Source organism: Callithrix jacchus, chromosome 6 (assembly GCF_049354715.1).
Source record: "Callithrix jacchus isolate 240 chromosome 6, calJac240_pri, whole genome shotgun sequence".
Lineage (NCBI taxonomy): Eukaryota > Metazoa > Chordata > Mammalia > Primates > Cebidae > Callithrix > Callithrix jacchus.
This window is the reverse complement of record NC_133507.1, coordinates 60485807-60513236: the sequence shown is the minus strand read 5'-3', so window position 1 is coordinate 60513236 and position 27430 is coordinate 60485807. Positions and strand designations below refer to the sequence as shown.

Below are 27430 nucleotides of genomic sequence, written 5' to 3'. Positions count from 1 at the left end.
GCAGCCTCAATACTTTCCACTGTGGTCCCAGGATATGCCAGGTCAACTGTGATCAACTCTGAAACAGACAAACTCTGGGAGGGAAGAGGCATCCTTTCCTATTCTCAGTGGTCTCTGGTCTCAGTTCCAGAGACCACTTTAGTAAGCTCTCCTTGTCATATCTTAAAACATAAATTAAGATCCATAAGTAATTCTAAAATCTCATTTTATTATGATTGTTTTTATCTCCCTGCTCACCAATCTTAAGAAAAATGGTAACACAAATCTCAGAGAATGATTTCTCCTACTTATACTCTTAGGAGGGAAGGAGTGTTACAGAAGCAAAGGCATGCTAACAGGAAGGGAAAAAAATGGAGATTATGAAAAATAATCATAATTTGAAAAGTATCCAAACAATGCACTGGGCAGTCTACAAAATTTTTTTATGTTATGTTATCTCTGCTGCTGAATTTGGTCAAGAGATTGAACTCATCATAAAATGAATGTTATTAATCATTTTTAAATCTCTTCTAAAAGTGGCTAAATTTATACTGCTGATTCCTTTTGAAACATGTGAGCTACAACTTCTCGGCTTTTATGAGCTATTCAGGACAGATTTAGTCATCACGTTGTGTCACAATGGGAGTGACTCACAGAGCAAGGAGAGAACCTGAGGAGTCCTCACACATGTAGTACTCAGAGCTTGACAGAAACCCAGGCACCTCGACCTCAAGAGGATCAGCCTGGCCAGGGTGGCACAACTCTTCCTTCCCCGTGCACAGCAGAAGGCTGCCATCAGCTGAGCAAGTCCACCAACAGTTTCTGTGTCACGCTTCATCTTTAATAAGGTAACTAGATGACAGTTTTTGTCATTTATTCTTTTATTTATCAAGTCAATCTAAACTTTCTTTGATTTTTCTCACTTTTGCAGAATGAATCAATGGTCTTTCAAGCTGTGGTCAACTGTTGCTACTTCTTTTTTTGTAACATATTAGAATCCAGTGAAGGGAGCTGGGTGCATCTCACTATAGAAATGATATCAGTGTGACCTGGGATCTTGCCTTAAACTCCTCCAGGACTCTCTTTGAATGTCCTTTAGCATCCTAGCATCCCATTTCAATTTGTATTTTGTTATTTTTCTCTGTGCCTACTTGACACCCTCTCTGAATCTTATGATTAATTGGAAACTGGAGGGCTAAAATTTCCAAAAAGCGCAGGAATCTTAGATGAGTTTCTTACTGAAGCAACAGATTCACTGTCAACTGCACGTCTGATCTGTTAATCTGTTTGCTTTATCAATATTATCAGATGTCAGTTTATGTGAACACATACATATATACACTAACTGAGGAAGAAAAATGCCTTGTAGGTTATGAAAAAGCAGGGAAATTCCCAACAGTTCATATTTGATCCCTGGAACCTGGGGTGGCAGCGATAAGTCTGCTTCAGGTACTTACTCCCCATTTTATGACCTGGTGGTTTGGTTTTTAAAATAGTGATATGGCTCTCTCTCAATGGCTTGATGTTTAACAGGTGTACTTCAATAAATATATTTTCAAATCAACAATCAAGTTAGAGTTGTACAATGGCTCTGAAATGTCCTGCTATACTATTAGACCAAGGGCAGACTGTGCTTCTGTGCTATTGATCTTAGTAACCCTTGGCATATATTAACTGCTCTAAAAATGTCCTTGGTTACACGCTGCATAAAGTGAAAGTTAAATGTTACATCACCTTCATATTCTATTTTTAATATTCAAAGAGGTGCTCAGATTTTAGAACAAATCTCAATGTTTAAGTACACACAAAAAATCATTAACTCAAACATTTAAAGGGTAGAAAATGGGAATTGGTGTTAAAACTCTTATAACAAATGTCACTATCTTAACGGACAGTGTTTAAAAACTCAGACCTTTTCTTCTGCTTAAAGATCACTGTGGCTGAAATATCATGAAGTTTCGAACACGCTTTTGGAATCTATACATATGTTCTATGTTCTGAGCTTTCCTTAAAGCCTGTGACTACAAATGATAATTATGCATAACATATAATCTTTCTCAGCTAGTAATTTTTATACAATGACCATAAATAATCATAGCTTTAACAATAATTCTTAACCTGTTAATACTGTCAGGAAACATTGTCAAAATAATAAACCTAGGAGGGACTCAGGATAATTAATGAATAGTTACGGACATGATGGTGAATTATAATTTAAAAGTTTTGAAGGAAGGCAAAGGAAAAACAGAGGTGCTTCTATCCTTAGAACTAAAAATGCAAAATGCAAATCCAGTAAATCTTCCCTATGTGAGGGAGTTGGTCCACCTCTGGTGGGAGGGAGGGCAGCTGTGTCCTGATGAGGCTGTCTGAGTGAATCTGTAGCGGAAGCACACATGAACTCCATGCCTCGCTGTCCCACTACTCAAAGCACAGTCTGGCAGCCAAAGATTACCTCCCACTTTCAGGGAAGCAGGAATCAAGGGAAATGTAACTAACCAGAGGAGGAGCTTCTTCATCCATTGAGTAAGGGACTTGCCCTCCCATGATGGTAAATACTAACTCAACTATATATCATCAGCAGGAAAATAATTATTATAATTGTTATTACAGTCAGACTCTCAAAAAAGCATTTGTTGCTTAATGCAAGCACATATAACATAGGGTCCCTTGGCTCCATTAAAAAAATTTTTTTTCAGATTTCTGGGTGGCCCATTTGAACAGTTTTCACAGAAACATAATTCTTTAGTTTGTGTCAATAGGTTCCAGTGTTCATTTTTCTTAAAGTGCACCAGAAATCTCTAAAAGACCACTTGGGATTTTTTTTTTAAACCAACCAAACAACAACAACAACAAAAAATAGTTCTTTTTTTACCTCAATGAAAAGGAAAAAGTGAAATGGAATGTTGTGTAAGTTAACTAGGTTTACAATATTTCAATGTATAGGGGGCATACATGTCCAGTGGCTTTCAGTATTAAGAAAGCCTGTGCAAGAGAACTCCAAAAAGAGAATACTTCAGGAGATCATTGCTCAATGCTTTCTATTTGATGTATTTTGGTAAACATCATAGTTGTTGATTCAGCTTGGGCCACAATTGCAACACAATGGAAGTAAATAAAGATTCTACAAACTCCTGTCAGTGTGGTTGACCACCTTTGGTATTGCTTTATAAACGGAAACACTTCACGAAGTTATGTGGAAATAAAATCAACTGGTCTTGGAGGAACTATCGAGAAGAACTCCACATTGCTTATAAAAAGTATAACTCACAATAATATTGAGATATTTTCTGTTCTTCTTTTTTTAATATGTCATTTATTTTTAAGGAACAGAGGAAGGTAAATAAGAGAAGTGGGAAAAAAATCCTATTTAAACTTTTGTACTATGAAAAGAAATCCAGGAAGAGAAAGTTAAGAAAAGCAGAAGTGATCAAGGAGAGCACTTGTAATCTTTTCCTTTGGCTGCTGACAGGCAGTTACTATAAATCATTGTGCATGGTGTATGAAAGACAGAATTAGTTCTCCTTTCTTGGTTTCTTTTGAATCTTTGTGGTATGGTAAAAAACTTTTGATAAAGTGTTCTTGTGCCCACTGTCAACTCATAATGTGTTCATCTCTTTGCAGTTCTTCTTTCTCTTTTCACACAGTTTAAAAGTTCAGAGATTGAAGTTGTAGTTCTGGTCACTCTCTGGCAAGTGACCGTAGTTTTGACCTCTACTCTACACAAGAAATATCTTGACAATTACATGAGATAAATATTACATAAACACTTCCCCAAATTTTTTAATGTTATCAAAATTGGAAATGTGAATATTATAGTATAATTGCTATTATCCTTTTGACCCAACAATTCAGAGATCTCAAAGATTAATCCAATTATCACTAGAACTCTGGAGCTAGAGTAGAGACTTCCTTCATTCCTTCCTCTTTTCCTTCTTTGCTGTACAACATTTAGTAAACATCAACATAATGGCAAGTATCATGCAAGGAACTGGTGATGTAGAGAAGTGTATGCATAGCCCAGAGTTGAGTGGGAATGTAGACAGCAGTGGTAGAATTCAGTGGTCTGGGTGTCAGTCCCAGAATCACCACTACATTTGTAGCTGGGGCCAATTAAACAGACCTTCTGAATGTGTTTCCTCCTCTCTATAATGAGGATAATTTTATGGTAAGGTGTAAATAAGATAAATATTTACAGATCCTAGAAGAGGGCCTAGAACATGTTAAGTACTCAATGAATCATAGTAGTTATTATCATTCCTCCCTGTCTTGATCAACCAGGAACTTGAGGACCATAGATTTACTAGGAGGATATTTTGAATTCTGTGGAGTCAGCTGGCCACCTATCAAAGGGTATCCCCAGAGCAGCTTGTAGTGCTCAAGCTCAAAAGGCACAGCTGGAATCCAGACCTCGCAAATACTATGAGGGCTAATTTGGTAATTTCTAAACTCACAAATGGTATCATACATAAGTTTGGCTTTGCTAATGGCCTCTGTATTCATCTGTTTTCACGCTGCTATAAAGAGCTGCCTGAGATTGGGTAATTTACAAAGGAAAGAGGTTTAACCAACTCACAGTTTCACATGACTGGGGAGGCCTTAGGAAACTTACAATTACAGCAGAAAGTGAAGGAGAAGCAAGTACCTTCTTTATGGTAGCAGAAGAGAGGAAGATCACAGGGGTAACCACCACTTTTAAACCATCAGATCTCATAAGAACTGCCTCACTATCAGGAGAACAGCATGGTGTCAACAGCATGGGGTAAACCTTGAGGGAGTGACCAAACGGGAGGTGACTGGATGATGAGATTTGGGTGAGGACACAGAGCCAAACCATATCAGCCTCCTATCCTCCTGATGACAAAAAGACATTTAAAAATATTTATATAGAGAGAAATTAATGCTTACAGCAGAAGAATATGAGTAATTTTTATAAGGCAACACAACTTTTCCATTAAGCCTATTAAAAAAAGAAACTCATCATTGTGACACTACAAAGGAACCAATGACTAAGTCTCCAAAAAAGTAGTTCTAGTGCTATGATGTTCTGGAGTCCCAAAACTAGGAAGTGCTAGAACAGTGGTTCTCAACTGGGGGATATTTTTTCTCTCAGAAGACATTTGGCATTATCTGGAGACATTTTTGGTTGTCACAACTGGGGGAGGGGTGCTACTGCTGACTAGAGAGTAGAGGTCAGGGATGCCACTAAATCCCATGCTACAATGCACAGGACTGACTCCACAACAAATAATTACCTGGCCCAACATATCAAAAGTATTGAGGTGGAGGAACCCATGCCCAAATATGAGCAATACACAGAGTATACTGCCTCATAAAGTGAAAGCGATTCATTCTGCCCTGAAGATAACAAGACAGACATTAGGTCACTTTACCTCACTCAGTACTCTCCAATGTAGATGTTGTACTTCTATTTTACAAGTAGGAAAATTGAGGCTAACAAAAAAGTTAAAATGGGGCTAAAAAAAAGTTAATTTGTCCAAGGGCCATCTGATGATAGTAACACTGAGATGGTGTCTCTGCCTGCTTGCTTCTGAGGTTTGGAATCCTAACTACTGCTCTACTGCCTCCAACCAAGAGATTTATGCCCTATTAAACAATTTGTTGTGAGATAAATTGAAAGACACAACAGATAAGCAAACAACTTAAGCAACTAAGGTCAGTTCCTGGAGTTTCTGAATTGTTGGGACCAAGGGGCCATGCAGAGGCAATCACAGCTAGCATAGTGTGTTTGAGGTAGCCCTACAATCGCTGTTACTCATTTATTTCTCAGTGGTCAATGAACCAATTGGCCATCAATCAGCTTTGTGTATAGGTCATGTTCTCATGGCTCTGACCCAGGTTGCTGCTCAGAGGTGGCATCTTGGCTAAAATATTACTAGAGGTCAAAGATATGTGTGTGTTTGTGGTTGACTTAGTCAAGTGGTCTAGAGGAATGTGAACCTAGAGACTGAAGCAGAACCAGCATTTTTGGACAAAAATACTTGGGGTAAGGACAGTGTTAGCAAAACTCTAGGTCAACATTTGCAGTTCCTAGGATTTAGACTGTAGGCCTGAACGACCCTCAGCCCAGAGCTGTACCTCATGAGGACAGTGCATTTTAATGTGAGTCCATTCTTAACAGCAAAAAAGGGCCTGTTTGCTTGTCATCAGGAAAAAATGGGTTTGCATAGAGAAGGTGGATATTGAGGGGGATGCGAAATGGATGAGGAGTAAAGAGGGAATCCAACTACTTTGGTCTGAGCTTTTGTTCTTCTCTGGTAGTTGTGGGGGTGAGCCTACCAATGTGTAGATAACAGGTAGTGTGGTGTCCAAGTTACTATATTCAAAATTCTGGGGTTCTTACTTATCTTGTGCATGACACCCAAAACATCCCAATAAAACTTTCACAGAAAAAAAAGCTTTATTTTCCTTTGCCAAATTTTTAACTTTTTATTCTGAAATAATTTCAGAATTATGAAAACATTTAGAGACTAGGACAACCCAGATTCCTCAAATATTAACATTTTACCACATCTGCCTTCTCATTCTATCTTTATATACATAGGTATATCTGTGGTTTTAATATGCTTATGTATTTACATACATATCACTATTATTTTCTTGAATGTTTGACAGTAAGTTGAAGACATGATGCTCTTTACTCTTTAAATACTTCAACATGTATTTCCTAAAATGTAGGCCATGTTCTACATCATCATAGTATAATTATCAAATTGAGAAATTAATATTAATGCAATACTATTTATCAAATTTTAAGATCTGATTCAAATTTCACTTACTGGCCTAATCATGTTCTTTCTGAAAAAAGAAAAAAAAACTGATCCAGGATCACATGTTGCATGTAGTTGTTGTATCTTGCTGGTCTCCTTTGATCTGAAATGGTCCTCAGTATTTCTTTTCCTTCATGACTTTGATGTTTTTGAAGAGTACAGCCATATAGTTAGTAGCACTGGAAGATGCTTCCCCATTCATAATCAGCTTTGGGTGCTGCACAGTAGAGCTGTTGTGTTTCCCTGCGTGCCATATCCAACGGCATGTGACACTGGTTTGTTCCATAACTAGTGATGTGAATCCTTATCACTTGGTTAAGATGGTATCTGTCAGATTTTTCCACTATAATCACTATTATTCTCTCTTTAATTTGAAAGTACATGACAGGTAGATTCTTTGAGATTCTATAATTACTATCTCTCATCCAAATTTCACCCACTAGTTTTAGCATCTATTGATCATTCCTGCCTGAAACCATTGTCACTATGTCAGTTGCCAAATGGTTATATTCTAATTCCATCATTCCTCAGACACTTATTAGATGAGCATATTAATTCTGAGGAAATCTTTTCCCTTGACCCTTATCGATTCATTTACTTCAGAATGGATTCATGAATTCCTATCTTATTCAATGGATTATTATCCACTATTGGCTTTGATGCTCAAATCGTCTCATTCTTGGCCAGTGGGAGCCCTTTCCAGCTGACACCTATGTACTAGTGATATAACTCCAGCATTCTTTGAGCACTTACTTGCTTGTAGCATAAGATGCTCCAGGCTTATTTTGTACATTCCCATCCCAGCTCAGCCCTGATGTTAGCTTTTCCAAAGCACATGAACACAATGTTTAGAAATCAGTATCTGAGCCCTTGGTATGCTCACTGCTATTGGAGTGTCATTGTTTCTAGCTCATCAGGTAGATCTAGAAAGTTACCTATTTTTTTTTTTCTGAGACAGAGTCTCACTCTGTTGCCAGGTGCCACGCTGGAGTGCAGTGGCATGATCTTGGCTCACCGCAACCTCGGCCTCCTGGGTTCAAGCAATTCTCCTGCCTCAGCATCCCGAGTAGCTGGGACTACAGGCACGCACCACCATGTCCAGCTAATTTTTGTATTTTTAGTAGAGATGGGGTTTCACCATGTTGGACAGGATGGTCCTGATCTCTTGACCTTGTGATCCACCTGCCTTGGCCTCCCAAAGTGCTGGGATTACAGGCATGAGCCACTGCACCCAGCCTGAAAGTTACCTACTTCTATATTTACTTAGTCGTATTAAAAACCATGAGTTCTTACTGATTCTTCCAACTATAATCCCACTCCACAGGGTTTGTTCCAGCTTCTCCCTTTTCATATTTGCTACTCCTCTTTCTAACAATGTAAAGCCACAACTGATTTACAGTGGACCCTTTAACAACGCAGGGATTAGACGCCCCATGCAGTTGAAAATTCACATATAACTTTTGACTCCCTCAAAACTTCACTCATAGCCTACTGTTGACCAGAAGCCTTACCAATAACATAGTCAATTAACACATATTCTGTATATGTATTATAAACTGTACCTTTATAATAAAGTAAGCTAGAGACAAGAAAATATAATTAAAAGCATAAGAAAGAGAAAATACACTTACTATTTTTTAAGTGGAAGTGGATCATCATATTGGTCTTCATCCTTATCATCTTCATGTTGAGTAGACTGAGGAGGAAAAATGAAGAGAGGTTGGTCTTGTTGTTTTGAGGGTGGCAGAGGCTGAAGAAAATAAGCACATAAGTGGTTCCAGGCAGTTGGATCCCATTACGGGATCCAAACAACCCATGTTGTTCAGGGCTCAACTGTGCTTATTTTCTCAAATAATTTGAAATATTTGGATTGTCTGTTTTCTAGTTCTGGTGGTGGCATGCATTTTATTTGTTCTTCTTGTTGAATTGTACATATTTTTTGGAGTATGTCCTAGGAAATTTGGATTGGCATGACTGTCACTACCACAGCTACCTCAGAAGTGAGAATAATTTTTTACAGTTGAAGTGAAATACATAGTGTTACAAAAGAAACCTACTGCATTGAAATACATCAAAAATATTTATGTTTATTTTATTATCATATGGTGGCAGGAACAATAACCACCATAATTTTAAAGTAGTAATCAGCATTAATCATACTTTGAGATAACTCCAACAAATGCAGTGTAACATGAAAATGTTCACTTTTTCTATTAGTAACAAAATCACAGGCACTACAAATACTACCATAGTTTGTTGTTTCTTTGATAATTGAAGATTGCGCTAAACTTCAGTTACAGTTTTGAAAAAAAGGTGGAATCTTTTTCCTATCCAAATGGAGAAATCCCTGAATTCGATCCACAGACCCTCTCAAAGCTCTGATGCATCCCTTTGACTGAGATGCTTTCATAGATGCCCAAGTCATCCATCTAACTGAATTCAATCCCTTTGGGGCTGGTAACTCAGTTTCATGCACAGGAAAAGAACATATCCTCCTTGTGGCTTCCCTTCCCCTATTCCCTCATCTACTTTCCCTCTGGGATCTTGAGTCAGTTATTAGACTGTGACAGAGGAGGCCATGAGGGGAGATGACACTGTAGCTACAACTTCAGACGTCAGATGTTGCTTTTGGTCAATGGACTTTTATCCCAGCCTCTCAGCAAGCATGGGCAAGCTGTGAGGTGTTGACTTTATCAGCTCAGCTTGTCAGCTTGGACATTTCTCAGCCCAGCCCAGAGTGGAGCGCTCCAGTCCCCAGCACCCCTCATCTGTCTCATATAGTGGAATAGCACTCCAGTCCCAGTAACCTTGGCAAATCACTTTGTTGCTTTGAGCCGGTTTCTGAGGCAAAGAATATGCCCTTTCTAACTCAAAACACTGTTCAAAGGACAAAATGAGACTTGTGTGTGAAAGTGCAGCATACAGTGCCTTACTAATGTATGCCATTATTTTACTGTTACTCCCTCATGTGTGCCCCTGGAAAAAAATGACAACAAAAACTTTCAACTCTCTGCTCTAGAGAATATAAAACCCCACAAAATTTGTCATCTTCAAATAATTCCCCTAGGAGTTTAGATTGCAGTGAAAGCTACAGAATCTATTCAGAAAATATATTAAATATGCAGCCATTCAGTGATTATTTACTGAAGCTAGATTTGAGCAAAACACTATACTAGTTGAATTCACAAATATGAAATTTCCTTAAAAGGTTTAAATATGTAATTTTGCACTTCCCCTCCCATAATTACACATTTGTAATGTATTTAAGAAGGGGAAATGCTGCTACGGACATTGACTTGCAACAATTCAAAACTCCTACACAGAAAAGAGTTAGAAAAATTATCCCAAGTAATTAAGCCACAGTAGTCTAAAAACTTGACTATTTTAGAAATAGTCACAGTACACCACAAGAATCAAGCAGGTTTTCCAAACCTAACATATTTTAATATTCCCCTGAGGTAGTTTTTATCAACTGATAATTCTTTTTTTTTTTTTTTTTTTTTTTGAGACAGAGTCTCACACTGTGCTGGGGCTGGAGTGCAATAGCATGATCTCAGCTCACTGCAACCTCCGCCTCCCAGGTTCAAGTGATTCTCCTGCCTCAGCCTCCCAAGTAGCTGGGATAACAGGTGCATGCCACCACTCCCAGCTACTTTTTTGTACGTTTAGTAGAGAGGGGGTTTCACTATGTTGGCCAGACTGTTATAGAACTCCTGACTTCATAATCCACCTGCCTCAGCCTCCCAAAGTGCTGAGATTACAGGCATGAGCCACTGTGCCTGGCCGAAATAACAATTTTATCCTTTTTTTTCCCTTTAGTTATAGATATTGTGGGGAAAGAAAGATAAAAGCAGAGCCCCAAAATTTCTTGAGACATGAAGAAGACATTACATTGAATTTTTAAAAATCTGAAATAGTCGGTTTCTCATATAGCAGTAGAAATAAAGTGTGTGTGTGTGTGTGTGTGTGTGTGTGTGTGTGTGTCTGCGTGCATGGTGTTTAAAATTCTGTATGTTTATATTTCTTGATATAGAAAGAAAAATTTACATATACAGGAAAAAATGAGGAAAATGCACAAAAATATTGAGTCAAGGGTTACAATCATTACTATTTTCTTTTTTCCTGTTTGTTTCTTGAGCATAAATTACTTTTATAAGCATTTTAAAAAATAATTCAAAGGAAAAATCAGAAAATAACTGTAAGAAAATAAAGTCCAAAGTCTATAAACTCACTTGGCCTAGAAGTTCCTTATTGAACACAGTGTCCAGGAATAGCTATGATTCCAAAAGCATTTGCAAGGTATGAACTTTAACTCAGGGACTACTGATTGTTCTCTGTGAGGCACTCAAAGCCCCTCTTGAGTCTAAGGGTGGGTCAAGAATAAGGGCAATTACATTGCATGGACACAGGAGGAAGCTTTTTGGGTCATAGAGGAAGAAAATAAAGTCTTTCCCACATGTGATGCTCTCTTTAGCCCTTCTCCCTTCCACAGGCTAAGAGAGCCAATTCAGACCTGCTCCTCTGTGGTGAGGGAGCTGATGATCTCATTCTCTTGGGCTGCCCCATGGCTATGAGTGTGGAGGGCTGGGCCCATAGTACTCAGACCTGAGGCAGCCAACCATACAGCCTTGGCACCCAGGCATAGCCCTCAGGTTCTTGTTCACTTCTTTCTGAACGGCTTGCTGTTCCCTGGTCCCAGTACCCCATGGTAATATATGCTGAGGGGAAATGCAGATGCAGGCTTCTGAGGAAAAGGGAAAGAAAGCCCTCTACCTGCTTGATTTTAGGCCCTAGGCTACCTCTAACCCTGACAAAATTAATTTTCCAAGTAGTTGTGCTGCATATATGGTCAAATCTTCAGTTTTACAGCATAGTTTTGCTTTACTTTATCCTCTGTCCATGTGCTCTTTTCCCCACAGGAGACAGGTCTTCAGAGAAGACAGAATTTGAGGATATGGGAGTCTGGTTTGGGACATGGTGCATTGCCTGCATTTCTCTCTCAATTGCTTCCCATGTATCTTACCCTTTCTTGGTGAACTCACTTGCTGCCTCCCACTTTAATACTCCTCTGCATTGGGTTGTAACGATCTCAGAATTGGGTTGAAGATTGATATTAACCCATTTAAAATGGGTTAATCAAGTTGGGGCTATCTGCTTAGTGGCAACACCAAAATGCTGTTCTTCGCCTGACAGTTTGAAGATAATTGGGAATATGACAGAACAATTAAAATTGAATTATTCATTCTAATAGATTTTAAGCCCATTCTAGCAAGAGGTAAGATTTAGGAACTAGCAAGAGGGAGGATTTTACTCTAAGAGTCTGTCTTCCTGACAGATGAGTTCACTCCTGGGATTAATGCCATCACTCCACACAGCTCCAGTTGGTCATGTCAACTCAATGGCTCATGTCAATTACCATGGCCCCCTCCTCCCTCTCTTCTGTTTAATTCTTCCGAATACTACTTGGTTAGTTTTTGCATTATGTTAGACGAGCAATTTATCATTTAGATGGCCATCTTTCCAACAAACAATCAAATAAGAGTTATTGTTTCTTTAACTTTCTATTTATTCACACAAATGCATTAAAATATGTCAAATTCATCAGTCCTGGGTTATAATGCCTTGGTGGTTCTAATTTCAATTTTCTTTTTCACTTTGAACACTCAGGACACCATCTTCTTTTATTATACAAGAAAGGAGTGTACCTATCACACACAGGGGAAAAAATGCTCTTTTGGGTATTAGGCCTCCTAATCCTCTGTGTTTTTCTGTGGACTTGTAAAGGAAATCTAAAGATTGCAGACATCACTGATAAGTACATTTTTATCACTGGATGTGACTCAGGCTTTGGAAACTTGGCAGCCAAAACTTTTGATAAAAAGGGATTTCATGTCATCGCTGCCTGTCTGACTGAATCAGGATCAACAGCTTTAAAGGCAGAAACCTCAGAGAGACTTCATACTGTGCTTCTGGATGTGACCGACCCAGAGAATGTCAAGAAGACTGCCCAGTGGGTGAAGGACAAAGTTGGGGAAAAAGGTGAGAGACATGGAAGTGGGAGGATGGAACAGGGACAGGGAGGTAACGAAAGCTAAATTAAATGCACTCAGGTTTTAAATGGCCTTTCAAGAGAGTGTCTCCTAAATACAGCTGTGTACTTCTCTAATCTTAGGATAGCTTCTGAGTAGTCCCAAATACAGGCTGCTGCGTACATGAGAAACACAGCCCAGAAGACCCTCGGGCTTAAGTCTTAGGTGAATTTACAGCTGAGATGAAAGCATTGACTTTTCATGGTCTTCTCCTGGGAAGTTCTATTCCGCGCCCCCACCCCCACCCCACATACAGCAAAGGAATGTAGGTTAAAATTTACAGGAGAACATGAGGGCAATTCCCAAATTGCTGTCTGGTACCTGGGACCCACTTCTCACTACAGAATGATTCTAGAGCTCACATATTTTCAATGAGCAAGGTTGAAAATAGTCTGATAATCTGAGTATGAGTGTCTCAAGTAATTAAGGTAGAGTAGTGAGCCATTAAATGTTTATTCTGCAATAGATTCTGCTACGATGACTGCATTCTGAACTAGAATAATTTTAATTGGCTTTGAATAAAGTTTGAAATATTCTCATGAATAAGACATTGGGATCCACAAAGGAAAAAACAAATGTCTGTGGTATTTTTTCTAGTACATCTTGATCATATAGCTGATACTCTGAAGTTCAAAAGTAATGATTTGACAAGGCTTCGATTTTTAACACTTGAATTCCAACACCTTTAACAATACTGTTTCCCATTTTAAACAACCCAAGCAAATGACTGAATTCTTAACCAAAAATAAGTGTGAAGTAGATTGATATCACTCTTTGTCCATGCAGAACACTATATAAATATTCTCTGGCCTTACCATCTAGCAAGGCAGGAAAAATAGATCAATTTACTCTACATCTGAGATTAAAAAACAGAAAGACTCACTCACAAAGTTTCAGTATTTGACATTCAGAACCAGAAATAGAATAACAGTGAGAACTTCAACTATTTCAATTTAGCCTCCCATCCTCTCTGCTATCACTTCCCAAAACTGCGAAGTATTTCAGAGTAGGAAAATGACTTACTTCAAGGAGGAAATGGCACCATTGTGCAAAGCAGGGGCTGTAGTTTCATCAAAGGTGGCAAATAAGTACTATCTTACCACACTTCTTTTCCTTCCTCTCTGTTCTAGGTCTCTGGGGTCTGATCAATAATGCTGGTGTTCCCGGTGTGCTGGCTCCCACTGACTGGCTGACACTAGAAGACTACAGAGAACCTGTTGAAGTGAACCTGTTTGGACTCATCAGTGTGACACTAAATATGCTTCCCTTGGTCAAGAAAGCTCAAGGGAGAGTTATTAATGTCTCCAGCGTTGGAGGTCGCCTTGCAATAGTTGGAGGGGGCTATACTCCATCCAAATATGCAGTGGAAGGTTTCAATGACAGCTTAAGGTAAATCAGATTAATTGACATATTTGGAAATAATAGCTGTAAACATTCACTGAATACTTATTATGTATAAGACATCCTATTTAGTATCTTTTAAGAAGTCTACCATATTTATTTATCTAATTTTTGTAAGTACATAGTGTGTCTCTCTCTCTCTCTATATATATATATGGTTATCGGAGATGTTTTGATACAAGCATACAATGCATAGTAATCAAATCAAGGTAAATGGAGTATCCAACATCCCAAGCATGTATCCTTTCTTATTTTACTTTCTTTGTGTTACAAACAATCCAATTATACTCTTTTAGTTATTTTTAAATGTATGATAAAGTGTTATTGACTGTAGTCACACTGTTGTGCTATCAAATACTAGATCTTATTCATTCTATCTAGCTATATTTCTATATTTCTGTACACACTAACCATTCTCTGTCAGCCCCACTACCCTCTGAAGCCTCTAGTAACCATCTCTCTACTTTCTGTCTCCACGAGTTTGTTTTCATTTTTAGCTCTCACAAATAGATGAGAACATGTGAACTTCATTTTTCTGTACCTGGCTTATTTTACTTAACATAATGACCTTCAGTTCCATCCATGTTGTTGCAAATGACAGGATCTCATTGTTTTTTTATGGCAGAAGAGTACTCCATTGTATATATGTACCATATTTTCTTTATCCATTTGTCTGTTGATGGACATTTAGGTTGCTTCCAAATTTTAGCTATTGTGAACAGTGCTACAACAAACATGATAGTGTATGTATCTCTTTGATATATTTATTTCCCTTCTTTGGAGGATATAGCCAGCAGTGGAATTGCTGGATCACATGGTAGCTCAATTTTTAGTTTTGTGAGGAACCTCCAAACTGTTTTCCATAGTGGTTGTACTGATTTATGTTCCTACCAACAGTGCACGAGGGTTCCCTTTTCTCACATCATCACCAGCGTTTGTTAGTGCCTGTCTTTTGGATATGTGCCATTTTAACTGGGGCGAGATAATATTTCACTGTACTTTTGATTTCCATTTTTCTGATGATCAGTGACGTTGAGCACCTTCCATATACCTACGTTCCACTTGTATATCCTCTTTCCAGAAGTATCTACTCAGATCTTTTGCCCATTTTTAAATTAGATTATTAGACCTTTCCCCATAGAGTTGTCTGAGTTCCTTATATATTCTAATTTTTAATCCCTCGTTATGTGGGTAGCTTTCAAATATTTTCTCCTATTCTGTGCGTTGTCTTTTTACTTTTTTATTTTTTCCTTTGCTGTGCAGAAGCTTTTAAAATTGATATGATACCATTTCTCCATTTTTGCTTTAGTTGCCTGTGCTTGTGGCCTCTTACTCAAGAAATCTTGACCCAGCCAATTGTCCTGGAGAGTTTCTCCAATGTTTTCTTGTAGTAGTTTCATAGTTTCAGGTCTTAGATTGAAATCTTTAATCCATTTTATATGATTTTTGTATCTGGTAAGAGATAAGGGTCTGGTTTCATTCTTCTTCACCTGGACACTCAGTATTCCCAGCACCATTTATTGAAAAGACTGTTCTTTCCCCAATGTATGTTCTTGACACCTTTGTCAAAAATGAATTCACTGTAAATGTATGGATTTGTTTCTGGGATCTCTGAGCTATTCCATGGGTCTGTGTGTCCATTTTTATGGCAGTGCCATGCTGTTTTGTTTACTATAGCTTTATAGAAAATTTGAAGTCATGTAATGCGATTCCACCAGTTTTGTTGTTTTTGTTCAGGGTATCTTTGGCTACTCTAGGTCTTTTGTATTTCTATATAAATTTTAGGATTTTTTTTTCTATTTCTGTAAAGAATGTCATTGATATTTTGATACAAATTGCATTGAATCTGTAGATAGCTTTAGATACTATGAACATTTTAATAATACTGATTCTTCCAATCCATGAACATGGAATATCTTTCCATATTTTTGTGTCCTCTTCAATTTCTGTTAACAATGTTTTATTGTTTTTATTGCAGAGATCTCTCATTTCTTTGGTTAATTCTTAGGCATTTTATTTTTAGCTACTATAAATGGAATTACTGTCTTGATTTCTTTTCTGGTGTTGTTTGCTGTTGGCATATAGAAATGCTACTGATTTTTATATGTTGGTTTGTATCCTGCCATTTTACTGAATTTATTTGTTCTAAGAGTTTTTTATGTGTGTGGAGTCTTTAGGTTTTTCCAAATATAAGATCATATCATCTGCAAACAAGGATAATTTGACTTCTTCCTTTCCAGTTTGGGTTGGAGCTCCATTGTATGTTATCTGTTTTTGAGGAATCTCCAAAACAAATCTTGCTGCTTTTAAGATCCTTTCTTTATCCTTGACCTTTGGGGGTTTGATTAATAAATGCTTTGAGGCAGTCTTCTTTAGGTTAATTCTGCTTAGTGTTTTATAACTTTCTTGTACTTGAACATTGGTATCTTCCGCTAGGTTTGGAAAGTTCTCTGTTGAATAAACTTTCTACCCCATCTCTCTCTCTCTCCCTCTTCTATAAAGCCAATAACTCTTAGATTTGCCCTTTTGAGGCTATTTTGTAGATTCTGTAGTTATGCCTCCTTTTTTATTTTTTTTTTCATTCATCCCCTCTGACTGTGTATTTTCAAATAGCCTGTCTTCAAGCTTACTGATTTTTTTCTTTTGCTTCATCAGTTCTGCTGGTAAGGGGCTGACACATTCTTTAGCATGTGAATTGCATTTTTCAACTCCAGTATTTCTGCTGATTCTCTTTAATTATTTCAGTCTATTTGTCAAATTTATCTGATAGGATTCTGAATTCCTTATGTTATCTTGAATTTCATTGAGTTTCCTCAAAATAGCTATTTTTAATTCTCTGTCTGAAAGGTCTCATGTCTCTGTCTCTCCAGGATTGATCTCTTGTATCTATTTTTTTTTTTTTTTTTGAGACAGAGTTTCACTCTTGTTACCCAGGCTGGAGTACAATGGCACGATCTCGGCTCACCGCAACCTCCGCCTCCTGGGTTCAGGCAATTCTCCTGCCTCAGCCTCCAGAGTAGCTGGGATTACAGGCACGCACCACCGTGCCCAGCTAATTTTTTGTATTTTTAGTAGAGACGGGGTTTCACTGTGTTGACCAGGATGGTCTTGATCTCTTGACCTCGTGATCCACCCGCCTAGGCCTCCCAAAGTGCTGGGATTACAGGTGTGAGCCACTGCGCCCGGCCGCTCTTGTATCTATTTAGTTCATTTGGTGAGGTCATGTTTTTCTGAGTGGTCTTGATACTTGTAGATTTTTTTTTAATGTCTGTGCATTGGAGAGTTAGTATGGGCTTGTTGGTACCCATCCTTCAAGGGAAGGCTTTCCAGGTATTTGAAGGGACTTGGGTGTTGTGATATAACTTTTTGGTTCCTGCAGCCATATATCTTCTTTAGGGGACACTCCAAGCCCAGCAAGACTGTGCCTCTTATAGGCTCACAGAGGTACCAACTTGGTAGTCTTGGATAAGATCTAGAAGAATTATCTGGTTTACGAGGCAGAGACTCTTATCCTCTTCCCTTACTTTCTCCCAAACAAGTAGAGCTTCTGTCCATATCCTAAGCTGCCTAAAGCTGGTGGAAGAGTGACACAAGCACCCCTGACCACCATCATTGGGACTGTGCTGGGTCAGACCCAAGGCCCTCTGTAACATCACCTGGCTACTGCCTATGTTTTCTCAAAGCCCTGAGGCTCTACAATTAGCAGGTGGTGAAATGAGGCTTGTGTTCTTCCCTTCAGGGTGACAAGTTCCCCCTACCCCTGGGTGGGGTGCCCACAGATGCCAACTAGAAGCCAGGGCCTGGAGTCAGAAACCTTAGGACTCTGCCTGGTGCTGTATTCTACTGTGGTTGAGCCAGCATCCAAACCACAATACAAACTCCTTCCCTCTCTTCCCTCTCCTTTTCTGAAGCACAAGGAGTCTCCCCCTATGCCCACCACATCTGGGAATGTCCTAGGTTGCACCTGAAGCCAGCATGTCTCTGAGTCTCACCCAAGGCCCATGGTGAGTACCTTGGGTATTGTTCCTGATTTTTCAGGGCCCAAGAGCTCTTTAGCCAGCAGGTAATGAATTTTTCTACAACTAGTTTCTTTCCTTCAAGGAAGTGGGTTTCCTTCTGGCCCAGGACTAGTCTAGAAATGTTGTCCAGGAGGTACAGCCTGGAATAGGGGCCTCAGGATTCTACCTGGTGCCCTATCCCACTGTGGCTAAGCTTGTATCCAAGTCCCAAGACAAAGTCTTCTTTATTCTCCCCTCACCTCTCCTCAAGCAGAGAGGGAAGAAGTCTCTCCCAAAGCTGTGAGCTGTGCTGTCTGGGGTTGCAGGAGGGGTGGCACAAGCACTCCCTTGGGGGCCCAAGCTGGCATCTTACTAGGTTGCTTGCCCCCCAAGTCCACAGTCTCTGAGACCAGCACAGCACCAGGAGGACTTCCCCAGGAATTGCAGTCCTTCTGACCTGGACTGCATTACAATTTTATTTAGAATCCCAGAGCACATGAGCCCACAGAGGCTTGCTGGCATTCAGGTTCCATCTGCTGAAATGGGCAATTCCACCTCTGGCTAGGGCTGGTGTGAATGCTCCCTCCGTGGGTGCTGACTGAGTTCTGCCTGGTGTTGCTTTCCACTGTGACAGGGAGGCACTGAGTTCCAATGCAAAGTCCCACAATCCCTGTGCTTTCCCTCCCACCCCAAGTACGCAAACTCTGTCTCCATGGCACACACAGACGGTCACTGCTGGTCTATGAAGGAGGAGTAACATCAACAATTCAAGACTATCTTTCTGGCTCTCTTCAGGGCCTCTCTCAGTGATATGAAGTTAAAGTTAGGTACTGTGATCACTCCTCTGAGTTTTGGTTTTATGAAGCTTTTTGTGGCATTTTAAAATTTGGTGTTTCTGAGGAGAGGATGATCAATGAAGGCTTCTATTTGTTCATCCTGCTCTACTTTAAGTTATTCCCAATGTATAGATAATGCCACTAAAATGAAAAAAGATTAATTAACTTGCACAAGGTCACCCAGCTGGTAAGTGGTAAAACAGAGTTGAACTAAGTGTAACTCCTTTTTACTTTTTGCCTTAACACATGATGCTTAGAGTGGCAGCACATTTATATTCATTTGATCAGTTTGTCAAATAGTTTGGGACTCATATAGAGAGGCTAGATCGGAATAGGCTTCTCCGTTGGTTTACCATCAGTTGCAGAAACAACAGTACCAACCCATTTAAACCTTCAGTAGAAAATCACCAGTTCTTAAATAGCTTCTCCATGCATGCTGTCCAAGCTTTATAGCTTCATTCCATGGAGGAGACTGGGGGAAGTGTGCTTAATCCATCTTAACTGGAACCAGAACTTATCACCACCAGTTTAAATCCCCTCAAGTACAAGTATTTTTTTCAGTCAAGATTCTGGCAGAAAATAGTGGCACATTAAAACTGGGTAAAAGGCACAGAGTTTGCTTAAAAGACTATTTAAAAACAGATGTGAGGTATCTACCAAAATCCTAAAGGATAGTATCTAGGGGCTAATGACAGTAGGGGCATTTCTCTTCAGAGGACTGAAGGGACAAAGAGATAGGGCACTTTCCACAACCTGAAGACACAGAGGCTGTTGTCTTCAGTTATGAGATCAAATAACCAGTGTTGACACCACAGGAGGATAACTAATCTGACCTCCTCACCTCTTTTCTGATCTCCCACTGGCACTTTCAATAGACTGAACTCGATGGAAGCCAGAGTATAGTTAGTGCAGGTAAGCCTCCCAGGATATGTGCAGACAGAGGATGGAGGAAAGGACTAGAGAAGCACATGGAAGGTATTCAGTTGAGTGGTGCTACCACAGGCAAGTGAGAAGACCAAGTTAGGTACATATAGTCTTTCCTTCCATTCTTCCACTTATTTATTCAACTATTATTTGTTGAAGACATAGAGTTTATGATCTAGACCATGGACCTAGGTTTAGTTTACTAATAAAAGGTTAAAAATGTTCCACTAAAATTAATAAAGATAGAGGAATACCATTTTGCCAATTGATCAGGTTGCCAAGTTTGATTCTCCTAGGAAATAAACACAATAATATTGGAGTAACTCTTCCAAAAAATTAATGTGCATTTGAATCACCTGGGGATCTTTTTAAAATGCAGATTTTGATTAAGTAGATCTGAAGAGGGGCCTGAGACTCTGCATTTCTTACAAGCTCCAGGTTCTGCCCATGGTTCAGGGATCACACTTTGAGTAGCAAGGTCATGAAGTCTCTTTCATTGACCTTTAGTCATTAGTCTCTTTCATTGACCTTTGGTCTTTAGTCTCTTTCATTGACCTTTGGTCATTAGTCTCTTTCATTGACCTTTAGTCATTAGTCTCTTTCATTGACCTTTGGTTCCACTCTACAAGCAGCAGTAGCATAATAAAATTTTAATACATGTACTTGGAGATTTACTCACATTTAAAAAAGATTTCAACTGAAGGATTTGTGAGCTTTGCCATGCAGCTATGCCATGCCTCAAACGAATCAATTAAGAGTTTTTTTCTTAAATGAATCATAGGACTAGTATTTTAAATGGTGTGTAGGTAGGCCACAATCCAGTGGCAACTCCACAATTTTGGTATGTAGGGGGTTTAGGGGCAGCAGTCCATCTGAGAGAGGATTGGGCTCCTTAAAGCTGCATGTTCCCAGCATGCATGCTGATTTCATATGCTTTTTACTTACCTGGTAAGCTTAGTCAGAGGGCTTAAGCCACTTGTCCCTAGTATGTTGTTTTCATGAGTCGGTTGGGAGAACAGTCTTCCTCAACAGCTTCTTGGCACTGCTATTTCCACTATCTAAAGGAAATCAGACAACAGGTAAATAAAACATAAGTTGGGAAATAATCTTTTTTAATTTCAGTACAAGTCATATAGCTTTCAGAATCTTTCAAGGTCAAGTTAACTTGCATTTTTAGTAAAATATATTTCAAACTTTACAATAGTAATGTTGGTAGAAAGGAGAACCTGAGAGAAAATAAATTACATTATAAGATCACTAATAGAGCTTTTTAAAAAATCCTATGAAGAGTTCTACAAAATGAATAAATACTTCCTTTTATTATATATTCCTGGTAGAAATAGAAGTCATTTATTCATACCCTAGTTTTTATACAGGTGGTCCCTGACTTCCAATGCTAAAAGTGACTCTTCGACTTTACAATGGTGTCAAAGTGAGATGCATGCATTATAAAATTTTCTTAGAATTTGGAATTTTATCTTTTACCAGCAGCAATATGCAGTACAATACTCTCTTGCAATGCTGAGCAGTGGCAGGGAACCCCAGCTCCCAGTCAGCCACCCAATCACAGGGTAAAGAACTGCTGTCCTGCAGGGCCCTGTGTGGCCAGATGATTTTGCCCCACTGTGGGCCAGTGTAAGTGAGCACACTGGACGCAGGGTAGGCTAAGCCGTGATGTTCGGCAGGTTAGGGATATTAAATGCATTTTTGACTTAGGATATTTTCAACTTACAGTGAGATTATCAAGATATGACCCCATCTGAAATCAAGGAGCATCTGCATATTGGTTTGCTTTAAAGAAAGGGCACCATGATTCCTGTAAACCTCGATGCCTAGGGAATGAGTAGGCTTTTGGTTTTCTGCAACAGCATGATTAAAAAAAAAAAAGCTTGCCCAACAGCACAGGGAGCAGGTTAGTCACGTCAGGGATTATCGTACTGTGTCCTTCAGCATGTCCTCATTTGTGCTGCAATCTCCTTATGTTCCTAGAATGGAGGTGAACTTGTCCATCCAGGCTATCATTAGTTCATTTCACCATACGGTGGTTTAAGTACCGATAAGAAACCTGTTCTTAACCTGAATGCTCACTAAGTTAATGATGAGAGCATGGAGAACACTCTAGGAGAAACAACAGTGGACAGGGGGTGGGTCCACCCAGATCCCTCTCCTGTCCTGCTGTTAACTAGCCCTCACTTCACCGCTCTCAACCTGTTTCCTCACTTGCAAAATGAGAGGGAGAATAAGATAATGATCTCCAATGCACCCAAATCTGTGATTCCATGAAAAGATTCATGAGAAAATCGTCACCCAAATAGCAAGTATTTTCTGAACGAACCTGGATTAAACATCTTCAATGGGTTCTTTTCACAGACGGGACATGAAAGCTTTCGGTGTGCACGTCTCATGCATTGAACCAGGATTATTCAAAACAAACTTGGCAGATCCAGTAAAGACACTTGAAAAGAAACTCGCCATTTGGGAGCAACTGTCTCCAGACATCAAACGACAATATGGAGAAGGTTACATTGAAAAAAGTGAGTTTCTGGGTGGGGCCAGAGTCCTCGGGAATTCTTTTTCCTGCACAGCATGAAGGAGATTCAAATACAGATGAAATAACAAGGCTCTCAGAGTAATACCCCAATAAGGATCTTAACTATGGATCAGGGATCTCCTATTAATTTCAGTGCCATCTCTCGCTTCTGTTTATAAACATTTCCTGAGCAATTACAAACAGCCAAGTTATCTGCTAACTACCTTATGAATTATATCATTTACTCCTCAAAATGTATTAGAAAACGAGCAGAGGCTTAGAAAAGTGAAATGTCCTGCCCAAGATTACACAACACCTCCTAGTCATGCCTGGACCTGAGCCCAGGCAGGCGACTCGAGCCCACATCTTCGCCTCTGCCATACCTCCTCACCAGCTGTACACTTGGCATTGTGTAAGGATTTATGGTGGTTACAAAGATAGAGAAGGTTCAGCCTTTGACCCTTAACTACTTTACAATCTAGTTCACAACAGGAAATAACCAAGCGAGAATGTAAAACAATGAAGCAATGCAGCACACATAAAACTGATCCTTTACTTCTTGGTGTAATCCAATAGCCCAGAAGTGGTGCTAGATGCTGTGGTTTCTAATTGCCAGGGAATTCAGACCAGGAAAAGAGCAATGCTGGTTAAGAATGGGGCAGGTCAGGTTTGAATAAGACCTAAAGGACAGGAAAGAATTATTTGGGTGGAAATTCTCTAGAGCAGGAACACATGAAGGATGAGATGGAAAGAGAGGTAACAAGTCAAGAGATTGAGTCAAAGATGGGAGAATAAAAATAAAGTTGACATAATGATGGCTAACAAATAGTAAATATTTACTAAGTGCTAGTCACCATTCTAAGTGTGTTACATGGATGCTCATTTAAAGTCCCTAAATAACCTCTACTATCATCTTCATTTTATAGAAATAGAGGCATAGAGAAGTAAATTACCAAAATTGTACCACCAGTGGGTGGAAGAGCTAGATTTGGACCCAGGCAGCCTGCCCCTGCCATTTCTGCTTGGCCATGGCGCAATAATGTGAACAAGGCATTAAGGGCTTTGGTCAGACTCCTGTTATCAGGGCTTCCCTTCCACCACAAACTTCCTGGCTCAGTTAAAGTTTACCTGATATTCCTGAAATACTTACCGAGCTCTGGCTTTGAGTTGAGCAAGGTTCCACCTAACTATGTGTAGTTCTGTCCCCCCATGTGCTCATGCCTCTTGATTGGTGGACTTGATAAGACAGTTAACTGTGGCAAGGTTCATGGTCAGGAGTTTTCAGGGCAAAGCTAAAAGCCAAATCAGACCTACCTGGAGGGGTCTTTTTTTTTTTTAAATTTTTTATTGCATTTTAGGTTTTGGGGTACATGTTCAGAACGTGCAAGACAGTTGCATAGGTACACACATGGCAGTATGTTTTGCTTCCTTTCTCCCCTTCACCCACATTTGTCATTTTTCCCAAGGCTATCCCTCCCCAGCTCCTCCCTGCACTGGCCCTCCCCTTTTCCCCCCAATAGACCCCAGTGTTTAGTACTCCCTGGAGGGGTTCTTAAAATGACTGACTCCTCTGACCACCACTACCCAAACACACACACACACACACACACACATACACACGTACACACATTATCTATATATCAACTGAAATGTCTGGTCTGACAAACGTCTTAGTGCTCACGCCACTATAGGTTTAGAACCACTGCCGTCAAACGCTCTACTTTTCAGTTCCTGACTCTGAAGTTTCCATCTAAGACTGAACTAAATACTTCAGAAATAAAACCCCTCATTTAAATGAGTTTTCTGTTTGATATTGACACCAATACTTTTTAAATGCCTTTGAACATATTTCTGACATCCATCTCCAATTATTTTGGCTTGGTTCCTGATTCATGTGTTCTGCCTCAGAAATGCCAAAGGCATTGAGCCCAGGTTTACACTGGTTGCTCCTATTACAGTTTCCAAGTCAGGACTTGGAGATCAGCCAAAGGTACAGTCCCAAAGTAGACCACAAATTTAAAGTCATCTTTTATTAATTTCCTGAGCTGGGATAGTAGGAGTTTAAAATAGCCACTAAGGCTTATTAGGTTCTTTGAACAACTTGTGGCCAGTGGGCCTGAAGTTGAAAGAAAGATCTAACATCATAAACTTTCCCTTGAGAAGACACAACTCAGGTATGTTTTAAAAGTATGTGAGAATCATATGGTAATTTTGGGGGTAATCTCTATGCCATTTTCCATAATGGCTCTACTAATTTACATTCCCACCAATAGTATACAGAGTTTTTTTTTCTCCACACCCTTGTCAATACTTGCTGTCTTTTGTCTTTTGATAATAGACATTCTAACAAATGTGAAGTGATATCTCATTGTGGTTTTAATGTGCATTTCCCTGATGATTAGTGATGACAGACATTTTTTTCATATGCCTGTTGGCCATTTGTATCTTCTAAGTAAAGTCTATCCAGATTCTCTTCCCGTTTTTTAATCAGCTTATTTCTTTTCTTGCTGTTGAGTTTCCTATGTATTTTAGATATTAACTGTGCATAAGACGTAAAGTTTGCAAATATTTTTCCCATTCTATATGTTGTCTCTTCACTCTTTAAACTGTTTCCTTTGCTGTGGAGGTTTTTTGTATGATACAATCCCACTTATCTCATTTTGCTTTTGTTTAGTTTTGTGCTTTGCGGGTCATATCCAAAGAAATCCTTGCCCAGTCCAATGTCAAGAAGTATTTCCTTTATGTTTTCTTCCAGTAGCTTTTTTTTTTTCTTAATATAAATAGAGTTGAGGTCTCACTATGATGCCCAGGATGGTCGTGAACTCCCTGGGCTCAAGTGATCTTCCTACCTCAGCCTCCCAAAGTGCTGTAATTACAGGCATTAGCCACCATGCCAGGCCTCTTTTAGTAGTTTTATAATTTCAGGTCTTATGTTTAACTCTTCAATCCATTTTGAGTTGATTTCTTTATACGGTGTAAGATTCAGTCTCATTGTTCTGCATATGGATATATTGTTTTCCCAATACCATGTATTGAAAAGACTGGGATTCTAAACCACCACCAATCCCTTATAAAATACTTGCCTCTCTAAAGGTATCTTCATTCATTATTCAAACATTTTATTGCATGAGAACTGGGATCCTTCTACCTTCCTGAGTCAGTACATTTGGGGATGAGTCTCTCTTTATTTACAGAATCATAAAGGCCTCTGGTATACAACTGTACACTCACATTGACATATTGCATGCACATACATGCACAAGCACATGTGCAACCCACAATTTCCATAGATACAGAATCCCCTAAAACAAATTAGAAATCAGGCCAGGAGTGGTGGCTCATGCCTGTAATCCAAGCACTTTGGAGGCCAAGGTGGGCGGATCACCTGAGGTCAGGAGTTCAAGACCAGCCTGAGGTCAGAGTTGCAAGACATGGTGAAACCCCGTCTTTATAAAAAAACAAAAACAAGAAAACAAAACAAAACAAAAAAGCAAATTAGAAATCAAACATACAACTTTCTAGGCTTAGGGGCCTCTTGGGCTTTATGAAGTATCATTTCTTCATTGCTTTAAAGCACTGGCTCTCAAAGCTTGATCCCGGGACCAGCAGCATCAGCATCATCTGGAAATTTGTTAGAAATGCACATTCTTGAGCCCCAGCTCATACCTCAGTCAGAAACTCTGGAGGTGGAACCCAGAAACCTGGGTTTTAATGAGCTCTCCAGTAGATTCTACTGCCCACCCAATCTTGAGAGCCTCTGGTCTAAAGAAAGCACTGCAGTAATCTTTTCTGAGGAATAGATAGTAAATCCTCTTAAGGAGCCACAATTATAATGGACAATTCAGAACAAATACCCTTGTATATTTCCTATCCTTTGCTCCCTAGACTTCCACTCTGCTTTCTCCTTCTTCCAAAGAGTAAATGTGCTTTTGTCTCCTTTTAGGTCTAGACAAACTGAAGGGCAATACATCCTTTGTGAACATGGACCTCTCTCTGGTGGTAGAGTGCATGGACCACGCTCTAACAAGTCTTTTCCCTAAGACTCACTATGCTGCTGGAAAAGACGCCAAAATTTTCTGGATACCTCTGTCTCACATGCCAGCTGTCTTGCAAGACTTTTTATTGTTGAAACAGAAAGCAGAGCTGGCTAATCCCAAGGCAGTGTGATTCAGCTGACGACAAACACCTGCTCCAGGCTATGCGATTGGCTGATTTCAAGAGCACGTCTCCTTTATCCTTACCTGCTCCAACCTGGACTTATTTAGATTGTGCTTCTTTGGATTACAAAAGGGAGTCCCACCATCGCTGGGGGTGTCCCAGGGTCCCTGCTCAAGTTTTCTCAGAAAAGAAGAACTGGAATGGTACATCACATAGGCAAGTCCGGCCCTGTATTTAGGCTTTGTCTGCTTGGTATGACGTAAGGGAAATGGAAAGACTTGCCCATTCAAAATTATCTTCACTGTGGCCTGCTCCGTGCTTACGGTCCCCAGCATTTAGAGTAACCTGTGGATGTTGAGTATCATCTCTTATCTAAATATTAAAGATGAGTCAAACATTATCATGAGTGGATAGATATGTTCTGTTATCTTGCCTAAAATGCCTCTGAAGGACTGAAGCTCAGTCCTGATAATCTTTGAAAAGGACAGGAAAACAAAGGGTGATCAGGCATTGTGTGACACTAGCATAAGCTAAGGACAGCAGTAAAACACGAGATGGAACTGCAAAGAGAAGGAAAGAAAAATATAGGAAAAGGAATAAGAGGACGGTAAAGAAGAACACACATAAAATATATATACATTTATTACATGAATTTATATAGAAATTATATATAAATATATATTATACATATAAAATTACATATATAATTATATGTATAATTTATATA

General features: G+C 39.3%; 2 protein-coding genes across 3 annotated transcripts in view; one reads left to right on the top strand and one right to left on the bottom strand.

The window, feature by feature from the left end:
• LOC100399209 (fibrous sheath-interacting protein 2-like) overlaps window positions 1–27430 on the bottom strand; it is a 91440-nt gene that overhangs the window by 42259 nt on the left and 21751 nt on the right. For both annotated transcript variants that reach the window (XM_078327450.1, XM_078327451.1), the window contains exons 7-8: window positions 20961–21073; window positions 8399–8463 (exon numbers count right to left, since the gene is read on the bottom strand). In XM_078327450.1, the coding sequence (XP_078183576.1) occupies window positions 21012–21073 (62 nt within the window). In that variant the 3' untranslated portion in view covers window positions 8399–8463; window positions 20961–21011. The remainder of the gene's footprint in view (window positions 1–8398; window positions 8464–20960; window positions 21074–27430) is intronic.
• On the top strand, window positions 671–27286 carry DHRS9 (dehydrogenase/reductase 9). Its single transcript, XM_003733169.5, has 5 exons — window positions 671–827; window positions 12435–12806; window positions 13987–14245; window positions 22386–22549; window positions 26489–27286. Exons 2-5 carry the CDS (start codon window positions 12494–12496, stop codon window positions 26710–26712), a joined length of 960 nt encoding a protein of 319 aa, XP_003733217.3. The 5' UTR covers window positions 671–827; window positions 12435–12493; the 3' UTR covers window positions 26713–27286.

What these genes read in the sequence shown, in the direction of transcription:
- DHRS9 (XM_003733169.5), top strand. Translation starts at nt 12,494, where the DNA reads ATGCTCTTTTGGGTATTAGGCCTCCTAATCCTCTGTGTTTTTCTGTGG. An exon ending in GGACAAAGTTGGGGAAAAAG is followed by an intron (nt 12,807 to 13,986) that starts GTGAGAGACATG and finishes TCTCTGTTCTAG; the next exon opens with GTCTCTGGGGTCTGATCAAT. An exon ending in AGAAGGTTACATTGAAAAAA is followed by an intron (nt 22,550 to 26,488) that starts GTGAGTTTCTGG and finishes GTCTCCTTTTAG; the next exon opens with GTCTAGACAAACTGAAGGGC.